We start from the raw sequence: 17,944 nt of genomic DNA, 5'->3' as shown, positions 1-17,944 counted from the left end.
TTGCTAAGGTTGTAACTTCAACTTCGTCTGGTGTGGGAAGGATAACTTAGAAAGAAGCACTTCATTCGGGTCCTAAAAGGATTATATCTTATGTTCAGGCTCATAAATTGGTTGAGAAGGGATGTTTATCTTATGTTCAGGCTCATAAATTGGTTAAGAGGGGGTGCTTATATTACTTAGCTCATATTCATGACACCAGTGTTATTTCACCTCCTTCCTTGGATTCTTTCTGTGTTGTTTGTGAGTTTATGGATGTATTTTCTATGAACTTGCCTAGTATGCCTTCGGATTGAGATATTGAGTTCACTATTGATGTTGAGCTGAGCACCAAGCCCACTTCTATTCCTGTTTATAGGATGGCCCCAGCAGAGTTAAAGGAAATAAAGGATCAGTTGTAGGAATTATTGAATAAGGGATTTATCCAACCTAGTATTTCACCTTGGGGTGCGCCTGTCTTGTTTGAGAAGAAAAAGGATCGGTCTATGCGAATGTGTATTGATTATCGACGGTTGAATAAGGTGATGATTAAGAATAAGTATCCTCTTCCTTGTATTGATGATTTATTTAATTAGCTTTAGGGTACTACAGTGTTTTTAAAGATTGATTTGAGGTTCGATTATTACCATTTGTGTTTAGAGCTTCGGATATTCTAAAGACAACTTTTCAGACTCGTTATGGTCATTATGAGTTCTTGGTCATGTCTTTTGGGTTGACCAATGCCCCTGCCGCATTCATGGAGAGGATGAACCGGGTGTTTCGATCGTATCATGACTCCTCTATTATTGTATTTATAGATGATATCTTGGTTTATTCCAAGAGTGAGGTTGAGCATGAGGAGCATTAGTGGATTTTACTTCAGAGATTGAGGGATGAAAAATTGTATGCTAAGTTCTCTAAGTGCGAGCTTTGGTTGGAGTCTGTTTCTTTCTTGGGTTATGTGATAACTAAGGAAGGTATTATGGTTGATCTAGCCAAGGTTGCAGTAGTTCGTGATTGGGCTAGACCTACTTTGCCCATCGAGATTTGGAATTTTGTTGTCTTAGCAGGTTATTATCGGTGTTTTGTTGAGAGTTTTTCATCTATTATAGTTCCATTGACTAAGTTGACCTAGAAAAACATTTCCTTTCAGTGCTTTGATGGTTGAGAGGCGAGCTTCCAAAAGCTTAAGGATTTATTGACTTCGCCTCTTATATTTTCTTTGCCCAAGGAGGGTGTGGCGTTATCGTGATTTATGATGCTTCAGGTGTTGGATTAGGTGTTGTGTGGATACAAAGGGAAAGGTTATTGCTTATGCATCTCATCAGTTAAAGCCTTATGAGAGGAATTATCATACCCATGATTTGGAGTTGTGCACAATTGTGTTTGCCTTGAAGTTATAGAGGCACTACTTATATGGAGTCCGTTGCGAGATCTTCTCAGATCATCATAGCCTTCAGTACTTTTTCACCCAGCGAAATCTTAATATGAGGCAGTGCCATTGGCTTGAGTTACTTAAGGATTATGACTTGACCATTCGTTATCATCCGGGCAAGGCTAAAGTAGTTGTGGATGACTTGAGTTGAAAGTCGACTAGCATGGGTAGCTTGGCACATCTTTTAAGCTAGGAGAGGATTTTAGCCTTAGAGGTTTAGTATTTAGCTAACCAGATGGTTAGGCTTGATATTTCGACACCTGGAGTATTTTTGGTATTTGTAGAGGCTAGATCTTCTTTGATGGAGTAGATTTGAGCTCACTAGTTTAATGATGTTGGATTGAGGTTGATTCGAGATAAGGTGTTGAGTAGGGAGGCTAAGGAAGCCTCTCTTAATTTAGATGGAGTTTTATGGATTAGAGGCTGAGTTTGTGTGCTAAGAGTGGATGATTGGATTAGTTTTATCTTGGAGAAGGCTCATTATTTAAAATATTCTATCCAGGTGTGACTAAGATGTACCGTGATCTGAGACAGCATTGCTGGGGGGTGGTATAGGTGAGATATAGATAATTTTGTGTCTCATTGCCTATGTTGTCAGTAGTTGAAGGCTGAGCATATGAGGCCTAATGGGTTGCTTCAGAAGTTATCCCTTCCCAAGTGGAAGTGGGAACGGATCACTATAGACTTTGTGATTGGTTTGCCTCGTACATCTCATAATTCTGACAGTGTTTAGGTCATCATGGATTGATTGACCAAGTCAACTTATTTTATTCCAGTTCAGATCTCATTTAGTGAGGAGAAGTTGGCCCATATCTATATTCGTGAGATTGTGTGTCTGCATGGTGTGCTAGTTTCCATTATTTCAGATCAAGGTTCTACGTTCACCTCTCACTTTTGGAAGACTTTTAAAGATGAGTTGGGTACTTTCGTTGATCTTAGCATAGTGTTTCACCCCAACTCATTGCCAATCAGAGTAGACTATCCAGCTTTTAGATGTTATGCTCCGCATATGCATGATGGATTTTGGTGGTAAGTAGGAGCAGTATTTGGCTTTAGCTGATTTTGCATATAACAGCGACTACCATTCCAGTATCAACATGGCTCCTTTTGTGGCATTGTATGGTAGGCATTATTGCTCCCCAGTGGATTGGTTTGATGTTTCAAATGTGAGACCGCGAGGTATGAACTTGCTTTGTGAGTCTATGGATAAAGTTCAGGTCATTCAGGATAGACTTAGAGAAGCTCTGAGTAGGCAGAAGTGCTATACTGATTGTATACTTCGTGCCTTGAGATTTGTTGTTGGTGATCTTGTCTTTCTACGAGTTTCACCCATAAAGGGTGTGATGAGGTTTGGGAAAAGGGGCAAGCTTAGCCCTAGGTATACCGGCCCATTTGAGATTCTTTAGTCTGTTGGTGATGTGGATTATAAGTTGGCTTTGTCCCCTGATCTATCAAATGTTCATATAGATTTTTCATATTTCTATGCTTCGCCGTTACATTTTGGACGAGTCTCATGTTATTCATTGGGAGTCAGTTTAGTTAGATGAGCGATTGTCTTTTGTTGAGGAGCTGATCTCCATATTGGCTAGGGATGTTTGGCGGTTGCGCTCTAGAGTGATCATTGTGGTTATGGTCTAGTGGCGATATCGACCTATAGATAAGGCTACTTGGGAGGTCGAGTTTGATATGCATAGTTCTTATCCCCAGCTCTTTGTTGATTTAGGTGTTTCTTTACCTTAGTTTGAGGATGAACTATATTTTTAGTAGTAAATGATGTAACGATCATCTTTTTGATGAAATATGTGAATTGTCTATTTTTGTGTGATTTGACTATTTAACCCTCCCCGTAGTTGCATTATGGTATTTCTGGAGTGTGGGGGTGATTGGCATAGTTCTCGATGATTTTGGTACCATTGATATTATGATTTTTGATGGGTTCGAGAGCTTTATTTTGAACTTATATGGATATCTTTTGATCCATGCAATGGATGAATGAATAGACTGCGCTAACATATCTGGAATGTCGATTTTAAGCTGGGTAGACCTTTGGTTGGGTCCCGGTGCATTCGAGCTCATTTCGACCTATTGATTGGAAAGTTGTTAAATTAGAAATATGGGTGTGGGATTCACATTTGGTCGAAATGACTTCTGATGGAAAGTCCAATTTGCCAGTAGATCCAAAATGTCAATTTTAGGATGGTAACATTTTTTGTGTGATTTTACAGCTTTTAAATCTCATTTCGTCTCTTGGTTTGGAAAATTATAATTTTGGGTTTCGGGGGTCACTCTATGAAAACGATAATTTTTTGAAAATTTGACTTCGCCAATGCGTCCGAAAGTCTAATTTAATATGGACGCATAGTTCATTTACATTCACTGGACTCCGAATAAATTCTGGACACCCCGTCGGTGACCGGATCAAACTAAAAAAATAATTTTTCCCAGCTGGTGCATAGTATAAAAAACAGCTTTTACACCTTTTTTTGGCCTATTTTGTCCATTTTTTACTTGCCTCTTGAGAGTTAAACCCTAAAATATTGTGAGAACTTAAAAGTGAAGCTTGTGGGAGCTTGGAAAGCTAGATTTACATCTATTTCTTGATTCTCTTACAGATTTAAGGTAAGAATTCAACATTTTCTTAGTAATTTCTTTATTAATATTTCAAACCCCCAAAATCTTAGGGCTTGATTTTAAACCCCAATTTCACTCTTGTTCACCTGAATAATATTTTAATCTTATAATTACTAGTTTTTCATCAATTTAACCTTCAAAATAACTCAAATTCTTGATTTTAACCTGAATTTCAAAGATTTTACCCGGTAAAGCTTTAAAATATTTTTCTTCTATCTGAACCTCATTTTTTTACTCGATTTGACTTGGTTTTTCAGCTGTAGGTTTCTAAAAATATGGGGAACACATTTACAAAATAATGTTACGATTTTTTTTTTCAAAAATCTATTTTGGGGGTCTGTTTTGACCTCAAACCAAAAGTAGTCTATATGAGTGTCGTTGGTTTTTTTTTTTGACTTGTTGATCCCATATTTGATGTTTTTAGTGAAGTTTGGGACTTTTCATGAGGAGTAAGACTTGGGAGCAAAGTCTTGGTTATAATATTTTGGCTTTTGAGGTAGGTTATGGCTTAATTCTTTCAGACTGGGCTGGATAGTAAATGATGGGAAAAAATGCATGTTGAGGGTAGAAACTAATCATAAAAAATGGTTATTAATGTGTTGTGCCCGTGTGGGGGCCTATATGTAATGTAATTATTGAAATTGAGATATTATGTTATTTGTGTGACCGTGTGGGATCCTATGTGATGTTGATAGCCTTGAATATATGTGAATAATTGTATTGTGTTGTAGAAATGCCTAATGTGGTACCATTGGTATTGTGATTTATTCATACTTGTTGTTATATGAGACATTTAAAAATTCATGGATGAAATAAAAATAATGAGTGAATATTAGCTCACGTGATTGTGGAAATATATAATTGAGGTTTATTGTAGAAATATATCATTGTGATTGATTGTGGAAATACTCATTATGATTGGTTGTGAGCATAATATCCTCATATCATACCCATTCATGAAACATTGGTACCACCGTGGCAATATCTAAGAAACACTGGCAACACATTTTACAAAACTCTCCTCGACGAAAGTGCTGGGGAGGAGATATTGTAACATCTTATAAAACCCTTTCCAAGAGAGGCGCCGAAAATGATATATGAGATATGTGGATTTTAAACAGGTTGACGAACCCCATGTGGGTCTTGCGTTGGGAGGCTTGCCTCCATAGGTGTATACAGGAATTGTGGGACGATTCCTAAGGTTGTGTGATGACCTCGTGCATCATCATCATCATCATATATGTTCCACTTGCATTATTATGTTTATGTTGTGTTGTATTTCCATATTGACTTGCCATCTATGTAATTGTCTTATTTTCTTTTACTTGTATTTAATGCTCTTGTATATGCATGTTTCCCCTTGTTCTACTTATGTGTGATATAATACATATTTGTGTTCTATCATGGTGTGATGTTACAATATATGTGATGTATTAGAACTGTTAGTGCAAGAGCTGTGGGCTACTATTATGGGACATTTTCTGATTGCAGGTGACATGCCCTTAGTGTATATTTTGTATGATTTATTTACTACTTTTCTTGGTCAGCCTATGATACCTACTTAGTACAAGTGGACTGTACCCATGCCTACTGCGCCCTTTTGGTGTAGGTCCTATCTCGAGTGTACCTCAACTTGCTTGACTCGGGCGATTATTAGAGCTTTCAGGGTAGCGGTTGGACATTCATGCATCCAGAGTTCACCTCTATCTTTCCATAGTATTTATGTATTTATTAGTATTCGGAGACAAATATTATTTCTTTGTGGTTATTTTTATGATGTATTTGATTTCTGGATTGTATTAGTAGTTCTTACACTAATGACACCTGGTTTTGGGCCTGATCAGTATTTTGAATATGTTCTTTCTGCATTGTTATGATTACTTTTATGGTTCATCTTCTTTCTAGAAGCCTTACCTTAGGATATTTCTGTCTTTTCCTCTTTTCGTATCATTTTGGGTGATAGGCTTACTTGTCAAGGTACGCAGTGATAAGTGTCATCATGACCCTCCTTTCTGGGTCGAGACAGATGAACACCATGTGTAAGTCCTTCTTCCTTTCTCTATACTGCTCCACAAGTCTTCTTATGAGATAGATAAATTCTATAATCAAGTCCTGGTGTAAATTTGCACTAATTCTCAAAAATATTCATGATCCTCTTTACCTTCATCTCCACCACCCTCTTTCAAATCTTTATAGTGTGACTTAAAAATTGATATTCTATAGTTATCACAATTATGTATGTCACGCTTATTCTTATACAATAGAATTATTGTACTCAATCTCCAAGTTTTTCTTATTTTATCTTCTTGAAAATAGCATTAAAGAACTTGGTTATCCACTCTATACCTGTCCCAACTGTTATCTACTAAAAATTTATTAGAATCTTATCTAACCAATCAATTTACCACTACATATCCTACGAATAGCACACTTAACCTCTTAAACCTTTATTTTTTAAAACTAGCAATATTTCACCTCCTTAACCTTTATACACCTATAATAACCACAACTGCGACGCCACTCAGAGTGCTCCAAATCCCCTAGCACATTGCCTTTGTCCATCTCTTCATTCAAGAGTTTATGGAAGTATTTCTACGATCATTTTCTAATTAGTGCCTCCTCTTCCAGTACTATTCCATCCTCATACTTGATGCACTTTACTTGATCAAGGTCATAGGTCCTCCTCTTTCTAACCTTGGCTACCTTTTACAACTTTTTATCTCCTACATTTATCCTCTAATTCTATGTATAAGAGATCAAAGGTTGTTGTCTACCGCCGTAACTGCTAATTTTACCTCCTTCCTATCTATTTTATACTTCTCTTCCTCATCCCTTCTCTCCACAAACTTCACATAAGCTATATTTTTTGTCTCTACTTCCGCTTGTACTTCTCTATTCAATCACTAGTCACCTCTATGCCTGCTAGATCGACCTCTCTAGCCATATCTCTAATGCAGCTACAACCTTATCCCACATACCCAACAGCCAAATTCTCCCCTATATGCAAGGCACTGATCATAGTCAACTTGCACTGATCATAGTCAAGCTACCCTATTAGATCCTTGGTTGGTAATCCATAACCTTCTTCTTCCTCTCCTTTTTGATCTCCGAATCCATCACCAAAAGATTTTTTTTGGGTAGAAAGATATCTTAATTTGGTTAACCTTACATTATTTATAAAGGCTTTTATATCGCTTTCTAAGGATCAAAATGTTTATCTAAGTTTTGGGCATCGAACTATAAAGGTAATCAAGTGTTCCTCCTTCTCCAAAAAACTTGAATCAATGATCATCAACTCAAAGGACCTTGTGAAATTCAAAAGAGAGACTCCTACTTCAGTTCTATCACTGAAGTTAAGAATTTCATGAACATCGTTATAAACCCTCGAGGATGGTATAATGTGACAATTGAAATCTCCTTCAATGAAATTTTTAGTGCTTGACATTTACTAATTTTCATCTACTGTAACAAACTAATTTCTCTAACCACCTCATCCAAAACCTCCCAAAAGATCTTTTTCTCTTTGTCCAAACCCTTTTGTTGTACAAAGAGTGTTTAGAGTAGAACCTCCAAATACTAACTAAATCATCACCATCTTAGTATTGACCCTCCTAAACTGTACCACTTGCTCTTTAAACTCGTTATCTACTAAGATTCCTATTGTATTCTTATTATTTACACCTTTTGAATATCAGAACTTATGCACATTACCTCCTTATCTTTAATACCTACCCAGTAAGTTATTTGGACTCATAAATTTAGGTTATGTACTCATATCGACACAACATGAGTGTGGGATCTGTATTTGATTTGGTCAATCAACTTTGGATACTTTGACAAAAATTAACAGAAAATATTTTCACAAATTTAATGATTTTTGTAATCAAAATAATAGTTATGGTGGAATTGAAGGAAACAAAATACCTTGTATAAAGAAATTTCTATGTTACTATTATTGTAGGCGTATCATGGTCGAGGAGGTTATGGTGCTACTCGTAGAATGCGGAGGGGTTGGGTGACTCTACCAGATGAGATTTCGATAGATTTTTGAAAAACCTTGGTGGGGAAGGTATGGAGTGGCTGACAAGGTTGTTTAACATCATTTTTAAAGTGACAAAGATGCCTGAAACCTTGAGATGGAGTACGATGATTCCATTATATAAGAACAAGGTGATATTCAGAGTTGCGACAACTATAGGGGCATCAAGTTGTTGAGTTGTACTATAAAGGCTTGGAAAAAGGTGGTAGACTTGAGGTTGAGGAGGATAGTGACTATTTTCAAGAATTAGTTCAATTTTATGCTAGGTCGCATGGCTACTGAGGCTATTCACCATGTACAAAGATTAATGGAGCAGTATTGAGAGAAGAGGAAGAACTTGAATATGGTTTTTATCGATCTCGCGAAGACGTATGATAAAGCCCCTATAGAGATTCCATTGAGGTGCTTAGGGGATAGAGGTGTGCCCATGGCATACACAAGGTCAATTCAAGACATGTACAACAGAGCAAAGACTTGTGTAAGGATGGTAGAAGGAAATTCAGAGCACTTCCTTATTTTGATAAGATTATACCAAGTATTGTCTCTTAGCCCATTTTTATTTTCCTTGGTGATGAATGTTTTGAAATGGCGTATTTAAGGGGAGGTTCCATGGTGTATGTTATTTGCTGATGGTGTTGTACTAATTGACGAGATCAGAAAATAGTTAATGCTAAGTTGGAGAATTGGCAATAGAACCTAGATTTTAAAGGGTTTAGGTTGAGAAGGACTAAGACTGATTACTTAGAATGTAAGTTTAGCGATTTGATGCATAAGGTTGACGTGGTAGTAAAGCTGGATTCTCAAGTCATTCGAAAGAGGGATAGTTTCAAGTATCTTGGGTCTATAATTAGGGAAATAGAGAGATTGAAGAGGATGTCACACACTGTATTGGTGTAGGGTGGTAGAAGTGAAGGCTCTCTTTAGAGTCTTGTGTGATAAAATGGTTCCTCCTAATCTTAAAGATAAGTTTTATAGAGTAGCAGTCCGATCGGTTATGTTGTATAGAGCAGTGTTGTCTAGCTAAAAACTCCCATATCCAAAATTAGGTGGCGGAGATGAGGATGTTGAGATGGATGTGTGGACTTACCAAGAGAGATAGAGTTCAAAATGAGATTATTCGTGAAAAGGTGGGTGTCGCTTCAGTGAAAGATAAGATGCAAGAAGTGAGGTTGCTATGATTTGAGCATATGATAATGAGGGGAAAGGATGCTCCAATATGGAGGTACGATAGGTTGGCAATGGATGGTTTTAAGTGGGTAGAGGTAGGCTGAAAAAATATTGGAGGGAGGTGATTAGGAATGCCATGGATTGGTTACAACTTACAGAGAACATGACCCTTGATAGGAAGGTGTGAAGGACTCGAACTAGGATAGAGAATTAGTAGGTAGGAGTGCATTGTTTGTACCTGTGCCTGTAGTTTCATGTAGTTTCATATTCGTAGTGTTCTGAGGATATTTGTGATCTTGAATAGATAGTTTATAGTATTACTCCGTTGATATCTTATTTTTTTATTATCTAGTGGTGTGTTATGCTATTTTGTTGTTTATTTTTATGTTTTTTGTGGTTATACTGTTATCTATCCTGAGCCGAGGATCTATTGGAACCAACCTCTCTAATTCATCTGAGGTAGTGGTATGGACTGCATACACTCTACCCTCTACAAACTCCACTTTGTGGGAATACATTGGGTATATTTTTTTTTGTTGTTGTTAGAGGTAGTGGTATGGACTGCGTACACTCTACCCTCCCCAGACCCCACTATGTGGGAATATACTGGTTTTGTTGTTGTTGTTGTTGTTGAACTTTTCCACATAATATCTCATAATTTAGGGTTTATAACACTATTCTTGGATATTTGAATTATTTGTAGCCAAATTTCCGCACTCATATCTTTACCTGAATCCATATCCCTGAATCTTAAAATTGAGATCATGTAAGATCCGACCTATAGCTTTAGACTAGTATCAAACACTTGCACCCAAGTCCAAGCAACTTAGCCTACCTATATGGTTTCCTGCACACAAGCTATATTAATCCTCCTCTTCCCGTGAGGCATTTCACTAGCTCTATGAAGAACAATTCTAATAAGTTTTCACTGAATTTTTGCATTTTCGGGCCAAAGTGATTTTTAAGTAGATATGGATATAATTAAGTGATTTTTATGTAATGGAAAATATGTGATTTTAAGTTGATATGAATACAGTTAAGCAACTTTAATATAATTAAAGAAAGAAAAAGTGACTCTTGTGATATAAACATATACTTGGGTGATTTTTAACGTAATTTACTCTATTTTTAGAAGAGAACATAAAGATGTCTGCATACAAAGCTTGAATTCTAAGAATATATTACTCCACAAAATGTGATAATTTTGGTGGTTATGAAATTTTCTGCAATTACATTAAGGATGGAGCCCATATCATGAAACATAATAATTTCTATAAACACTGAAAATAAAGCTAAGAGTGAAAAAGACGTATCTCGAATTGAAGAAATCAACAGAAAATATACCGGGACATAATCAGGAAATATCATCAAATTTTCCGGATATGGAGTTGACCTTAAGAGGTTGTCTAATCCGGATAAGGAATATTGTGTAATATAAGAACTTATTGTCAACCGTCTACACTCCAGCAACGGTAAGAACTCAAAGAAGACATCTTCCTCTTCAAACATCAAATCGGAAATCTCCTAAACAGAAGAGCAGAATAGAAATTACAAGGCTTAAAAATTAACATCCCAAACTTATGGTTTAAACTTCCACCCCCCGAGAAAGAAAATTAAAATTGTTCTCTCCCTTCAAACTTTGATGAACCTGTGAATTTCGATAGCTTCATAAGTTGTATGAGAAAACAATCGTACTTAGTAAAGACATTCATGAAGAAAATATTAGAAAACAAACATACTTTGTAAAGTAAATACAGGAAATCTTACATATAAAATTACAGTGATGATTATCTTAATATAGGAGACAGAAAACATGAGTTATATTTACAAATAGCATAACAAGAATAAAGGTATTTGGGACTGATCACCAACCTTGATAAACCAAGATGAGAGCATTAGCTCATTAGCACAACGTACGGTTACCAAAAGATCTTTCACTATGTTTTCATCAATTGCATCATATTCATAGCGACTAAAAGTAAGACTGGCGTGTACGAAAGTTGAAAAGTTCCCGAGCCTAATTTTTGCATCTTCAAAATTCCCAGAAACCCTTAAATGTTGAACATATGGAGCAATAATTTCAAAGGAACAATCATATTCGAATGAACCCCAGTGTCCGTCAGGATGATAGTGATCCAGTCTCATACATTTAGGAGAAGTCATGTGCAAACGTTTGAAACCATAAAAGCCATTTAGCTTCAAAGATTCTAATTGAGGACAATTTGACATTATTTGCTCAATGTGTTCCTCCCGTATGAACAAATATCCCAGTGTTAAACTTTTCAGGGATATCCAATTTAGAACACAGTCTTCTGATATTCTGCAATTCTCGCATTCAAGTTTTACAATTGATGAGCTGCTGCATAGATCTTGTGGCAAGCTATACGGTTTGGCATGTAATTGTATCGCATCACCAGTATACCATATATACAGGTAGAGATCCTCCACTTACTTATGCACAGCAAATTCAAGCCACTTATCAATTTTGGGATTATAAGACACACCATCATCATGGTCGAAGGCAAATTTTAGTCTGAACTTTTTAACGCTAGAGCAGCTAAGGCGAGGTAATACATTGTCCGTTAAGGAAATGAATTTGTGCACTGTCGTGCTGTCTGAACAACTGCACTCCTCGTTGTCATAAATAAAGTTGTCAATAAAATTACAGAGGTATTGCCAACGTTTAGAGAGACTACATGTCCTAAAGGCATCTGTTACGGACAGTAGAGAAAGAATTTTGATAACAAGTTCATCAGGTAACTGACTTATCCAATCAATGCAATCAATTTCATCACATTCTGTCTCAATCTTCACTTTTTTCTGAGGTGCGTTTTGTTTAAGCAGGCTTTTAGAATTTTCATCATCACCACAACTGTCAGGGGATTGGTCTTGCTTGCTCATGGTTGTCACGCTTTTTTTCCTTACAAGCTTAAGAAGGCGAAATATTATAGGATATCAATACTGAGAATAAATACTGAAAAAATACTATTGAATAACTAGGCAAGGTAACTCTCGAAACTTTTGGCAAAAAAGGCATCATCATGATTAGTTTACTATAGTTAATAGTATATTGTTGCATTGAATGAGGAACTTTTCTCTTGTGAAAATAAACTATGGTATTTAAGAACTAGTTTTTTCTTTCAGTATTTAAGAAATAACTAAAATTATGATTTAGGATTTTTTTGGCATGAATGAAAATGTTTTCATGGAAAATAAGTTGGTTTCTAACTTATTTTCTCGTGTTTGGTTGGTGAGTGAAAATTATTTGTCAAAAAATATTTTCTAATCTTTGATTGGTGAATGAAAAATATTTTTCTGAAACTATCCTATAGTATCTGGCTAGAGTAGATAATACTATTTAGGAAGATAGTTTCTGACCTAAGAACCAATCACTAAGATCAATCCGACCCGACCCCAACACCCGAACCGTGACCCAACTTCGACCTCATTTCTCGATCCAAGACGTGACCCCCAAAACCCACTTCGACACTCAACCATGAGTCCCGACCCTGGACCTAACCCGAACACCCTATTCTAGACCCGACCTTGACATTTGATTTGGGACCCAACCCTGACTCCCGATTGTGGACCTGGGACTTATCCCTAACTCTTGAAGCGATACTTGAATTAGGGTGGGGTAGGGAGACTAGTCTCGAATAGGTTTCAGAGTCAGAGCCAAAGTTGAAGGTTGAGAGTCGTGTTGAAATCAGACCCTGATTCCCATCTCAATATTGGATCTCAAGTTGGTGTCAGTTGTTCTGAGAACGAATTCAGGGTTGGTTAAGTTCTGGGTCTTGAGTTGAGGTCTAGCATCCAAATCTAAGTCAAGTTAGGTGTAGGAGACCACAAAATTTTAACGAATTTATTTTGATCCTCCCGCGTGCGTAATGATAATTTTGAACTTGAATTATGATTAGGGATGTTAAAAGGGTAATTCGAAAAAAAATTAAAATTTTTGGAAGAGGTTCAGGGCTATTTTAGAACCTTGAGGTAGTGAGCCTCCTCGATAGTGGTGTGCCACGTCACTTAGCATCCGCGATAAGGGCATGACATAGAGGCTAAGCTCTGCAATAGCAGCATGCCACGCCACTATGTATTTTTTGTTTAGTTTTTTATTTTTTCACTAGGGGTGAGGGGTTTTTGGTATTTTTTACCCCTGAAAGGACTTTTAAATATCCAATTGACCTTTTTCCTTCAGCTTTAAAAGATCAAACACTACTATTCTCTTTTTTAACTCCCAAACTAAAAAGCTCAAGGGTTTTACAAGTAATTCACCATTCAAGCTCCAAACTTCGAATTCTCTTCAATTTCTTGTATATTCCAGGCATGTTTCTCTTTTCCTAACTTGAGTTTCACATTGTGGCATTTATTTAATCATTCTTCATGTGATTTGAATTGATGGGTTTGAATTGGGTTGGTGTCTTTTGATTGTTTTTTAATTGGGTTGGGGTCTTTTGATTGTTTTTTACTTGAATTATTTTTCCCATATTTTAAATGTGTAATTCATGCTTTAACTGATGGTTTTGGAACTGAATGGGTGCACTGTTATGAGGATTGGAATGGGAAATGTGAATTTACCCAATTTGATGAAATTTTGGCTTGATAATGGCACTAACCTCAGGCCACCTTACTATCTTGGGTTTTAAATATAAATAGTCACACGGTTTAACTTGCCCTTTGAAAACATTGCATTACGTTAAAAGATAAATGGATGAAAATGGTTTTGAAATGCCTTTGGTGGCTATGATTTTGAATTTAAATGAAACTTGGAAGTCTAATGGTTAAACGGACAGATTTAGCATAATTTAATTAGCTTACAAGCATATTGGAATGATGATACTATGTTGGAAAATGCCTTAATAAAGACTCCTTGTTTATTGATTGGGTTTATATACATAATGTTTTAATTTGGGCTTAAAGGAAATTATGTAGCTCACTGTAAAGGCGTAGACCCAGAAGGACCAACACTGGAAACCACATTTGCCGGTGTGAGGGGTCTATATAACCATGTGTATAGATATACATTATATTTTGGATGTCTATTTCCTTGGTGTCTTTAGATTTTCCTCGGTTCATACGGCTAACACGCACTGAGGTCCTTCCAACAGGAAGTGCTAGACCCATATAGCTTGTGGGTGCCTTTAGGACGGAGCGAGCTATACAGTTCAGGCTAATAGTTTAAACTCTGATGTCCATGATCATTGTACCTATCTCAACATCCTACATGTGTATGTATAAATGTTGTGCATGTGATTTTTACTCATTTTGGCAATGACATTATTTTATCCCTTTTTCCTGAGTTACATGTCAGTGCTTGCCCTACTAACTATCCCTGAATGCTGTATCATTTCATGATGTAGGGTCCGAGGACTTTTTTGTTACCCCTATACAACGTTAGGTGGTTTGGTACATCAGTTTATTTGTTGTGAAGTGGTGAGCCTCCCTCTTCTGGAAGGCTCGATTATTTCACTGATTTTAAAATCACCTTAGTATTTATTTTAGGATTTTTTCATAGTCAGGGGCATGTCCCGACTTAGTTGGTATTTCTGGTCTAGAGGCTTTTGTGGACAGTTTTGGATGATTGGTTATTTTGTTTGGACTCTGAGCTTTCCTTTGTTCCATCTATCTTTATAACTATTTTGATTAGCTTCCACTGTATCTAGTTATTGTGCTCTAGAGGTTAGGACAAGGGGGTAATATATGGCCTATGATGGGTTTGAGATACCTATCACAACTAGGCCCTAGTTCATTTCATGACAAGCTTGGTGTCAGAGCACGATTCAGGGTCGTTGGATATCTACAAAGTCATGTCGAGTAGAGTCTCTTTAAGGGGTGTGTAGAGCACCATACTTATAAAGGGGAGGCTATGTGGCATTTAGGAATGTTTTCTTTTCTTGTGTTCTATTTCATGCTATAGATTCTAGTTATCATGAAACTTCTCTAATTCCTAGCTTGCTCGCATATCAGATTATGCCTCTTTGAAGATCTGACAACCGTAGAAACTCTGCTGGAATGTCTGCCCATTTGAGGAAAATATTGAGGGAACTGACCTTGTTTATAGAGTGTAGACCTAGTGTAGGGTCCCTGCTCCTGACTGTACTTCTCCACGTGGGGTTTTATTGATCACTAGTACTCCTCCTCAGGTTTTTGGGACTGGTGACACTTATGCTCAATTACCTCAGGGAGGTATCTCTAATGCAGAGTTCCGTCAGTCTATTCATATGCTCGCTCAACTTATGGCATCACTGTCTCATCGGTCTGGTCATATTAGTTCTGTTGTTAGGTCATCAGAGGTAATTTAGGTTGGACAGTTTATGAGGTAAAATCCCCCAACCTTTACAGGCTCTAACGTTGAGGAGGATCCTCAAGGATTTATTAATGAGATAGAAAAGATTTCCAGGGTTATGCAAGCTACTAATTATGAGGGTGTGAAGTTTGCTGCCTATCAGTTGAAAGATGTGGCTTACCAAAGGTATAGGAGTAGGAAGCGATGAGGAGTGATGATGTTGAACCAGCAGTGTGGGATAAGTTTTAAGGTGCTTTTATTGATCACTTCTTTTTGCAGGATTTGAGGAAAGCTAAGGCCGAAGAGTTTATGAACTTGAAGCAGGGTTAGATGAGTGTTAAGGAGTATGCCCTGAAGTTTCAGCAACTGTCTCTTTATGCTCTGGAGTTGGTATGTAATATGAGGTCTAGAATGAGAAAGTTTGCATCTGGCCTGTCTCACAATTTGGTTTTATTGTGTAAGGCTGTTATGCTAAATAATTATATAAACATATCTAGGATGGTGGTTTACATATAGTGGTAGGGGATGAGAAAAATAAGCAGGTAGAGATAGGACAGGGGCAGAACAAGAAGTTTAGATATTCAAAGCAGGGCACAGGTAATCAGAACAGTGGGAGAGATTATAGACAGTGAACTGAGAAGAAGAATTGGGGAAATTCTTATTTGATAACTAGTGCTCTTTATCCTAAGCCTTCAAGTGGTCATCATTTTCAGTCTAGTAGTGGTTCAAAGGCACAGGGTGCCCAGTCTCAGGTTAGTGGAGCTCAGTTATCCCTTTTATACTCTCTACCTATTTTATAGAAAACTTCACTATGGTTATTGTAAGAATGGGAGGAACTTATGTCTTAATTTTGGTTAGCTGGGTCATTTGTAGTGAAATTTCCCAATAGCTAAAGTTTTCGCTGGAGCTAATAAGGTTTCGATCGGCACTTCTTTGGCTCCTGCACCTAAGGGCACTATTTCAGGTATCGGTAGTGGCCAAAATCTTCTCTATGCATTTGCTACTCATCGATAATTTGAGGTATCCCCAAATGTTATCACTGGTATATTACAACTCTTTTCTCGTGATATTTACTATTTGCTTGATCCGAGCTCTACCTTATCTTATGTGACCTCTTATGTGGTTGTGCACCTTGGTTTTGGCCTAAAAAATATTCCTAAACCCTTTTCTATTTCTACCCTAGCGGGTGAGCCGATTGTTGCTAGAAAAATCTATAGGGGTTGTGTGGTGTCCATCTCTCATAGGGAGACACTGGTGGATTTGATAGAACTTGATATGGTAGATTTTGATGTAATCTTAGGGATGGATTAGCTTCATTCATTCTATGGTGCTCTGGATTTTGGGACCCAAAAGGCCATTTTCCATTTTCCTAATAAATTGGTAATTGAATGGGATGGGAGTTCCTTAGTGCCCAAAGGGAGGTTTATTTCTTATTTTAGAGCTCAGAAAATGATATCCAAAAGGTGTTTGTATCATCTAGTTTGGGTCAAGGATTCTAACTCTGAGGGTCTCTCTTTGCAATATGTCCCTATGATTAATGAATTTCCTCAGGTTTTTCCCAACGATCTTTCTGGAATTCCCGCCAATAAGGAAATAGATTTCGATATTAATCTTTTATCGGATACCCATCCCATTTCCATTCATACTTATACGATGGCCCCGGCTAAACTAAAGGAACTAAAGGATAAATTAAAGGATCTTCTTAATAAGGGTTTCGTTCATCCTAGTGGTTTCTTTGAAGGGTTCTTGTAATACCCCGTATGTTTCTAAGCTAGGAGACGAACTATGTTTCCTACGTAAGAAACCTCCTATCCTGTGAGTAGTATGTTAGTTCATGACTTACAACGAGTATCCTAGCTATAATATAGCTTATGATGTGTTAATCATGTTCATATGAGTCACTTAAGGTAAAACAAGCTAAGAGTTTTTGAATCCATCAAGTTTTAGTGTTTGATTTTGTAAGGGTCATATTTAAACGAGTATAACTTGATGTTAATGTGGTACTTCTGCATATTTCTACCCACTAAATTGTAGATAATTGAATTAGCTTTCGAACAATACCAATTTCGCCTTAATCCAATGCCCGAGCAAAAAGTTATGCCCATTTTTGTGAGAGATAGTAAGGATAGGCGATTGGTTAGGCGCCGCCCAACCAAACTTAGGCGATTGGTTAGGCTCCGCCTAAGTCAATTCCAATGCCAAAAACACTCCGTTTTGAGTTATTTTGAGGGTAATTAAGTCTTTTAACACTCCTTACATATCCCTAAACTTAACCCTATGAAATATATAGCTTCTAAACACATTACAACCCTATTAACATCTCAAAGCTCATCATCCAAGAGCACCATAGGATAAAAACAACCAGGGTTGCACAATAAAGCTTGAAGATCAAATTTCAAGGAAATTCCTC

General features: G+C 37.0%; 1 protein-coding gene across 1 annotated transcript; it reads right to left on the bottom strand.

Moving 5' to 3' along the window:
- Positions 1-10,459: 10,459 nt before the first annotated feature.
- Positions 10,460-12,149, bottom strand: LOC107857862 (F-box/LRR-repeat protein 25-like). The gene is made up of 4 exons (XM_047406115.1): positions 11,701-12,149; positions 11,121-11,628; positions 10,593-10,772; positions 10,460-10,471 (listed from the first exon to the last, which is right to left on the bottom strand). The coding sequence occupies exons 1-4, from the start codon at positions 12,147-12,149 to the stop codon at positions 10,460-10,462; spliced, it is 1,149 nt and encodes a 382-aa protein (XP_047262071.1).
- Positions 12,150-17,944: the final 5,795 nt, after the last annotated feature.

Source organism: Capsicum annuum, unplaced genomic scaffold (genome assembly GCF_002878395.1).
Source record: "Capsicum annuum cultivar UCD-10X-F1 unplaced genomic scaffold, UCD10Xv1.1 ctg83390, whole genome shotgun sequence".
NCBI classification, from domain to species: domain Eukaryota; kingdom Viridiplantae; phylum Streptophyta; class Magnoliopsida; order Solanales; family Solanaceae; genus Capsicum; species Capsicum annuum.
Note: the sequence above shows the minus strand (reverse complement) of the source record. Positions and strands in the feature narration are given on the sequence as shown.

Coding starts and splice junctions, on each gene's coding strand:
- LOC107857862 (XM_047406115.1), bottom strand. CDS start 12,149: ATGAGCAAGCAAGACCAATCCCCTGACAGTTGTGGTGATGATGAAAAT. Junction 11,629..11,700: donor CTTGAATTTGCTGTGCATAA/GTAAGTGGAGGA, acceptor CAAACCGTATAG/CTTGCCACAAGATCTATGCA. Junction 10,773..11,120: donor TCTCATCTTGGTTTATCAAG/GTTGGTGATCAG, acceptor TCTTCTGTTTAG/GAGATTTCCGATTTGATGTT.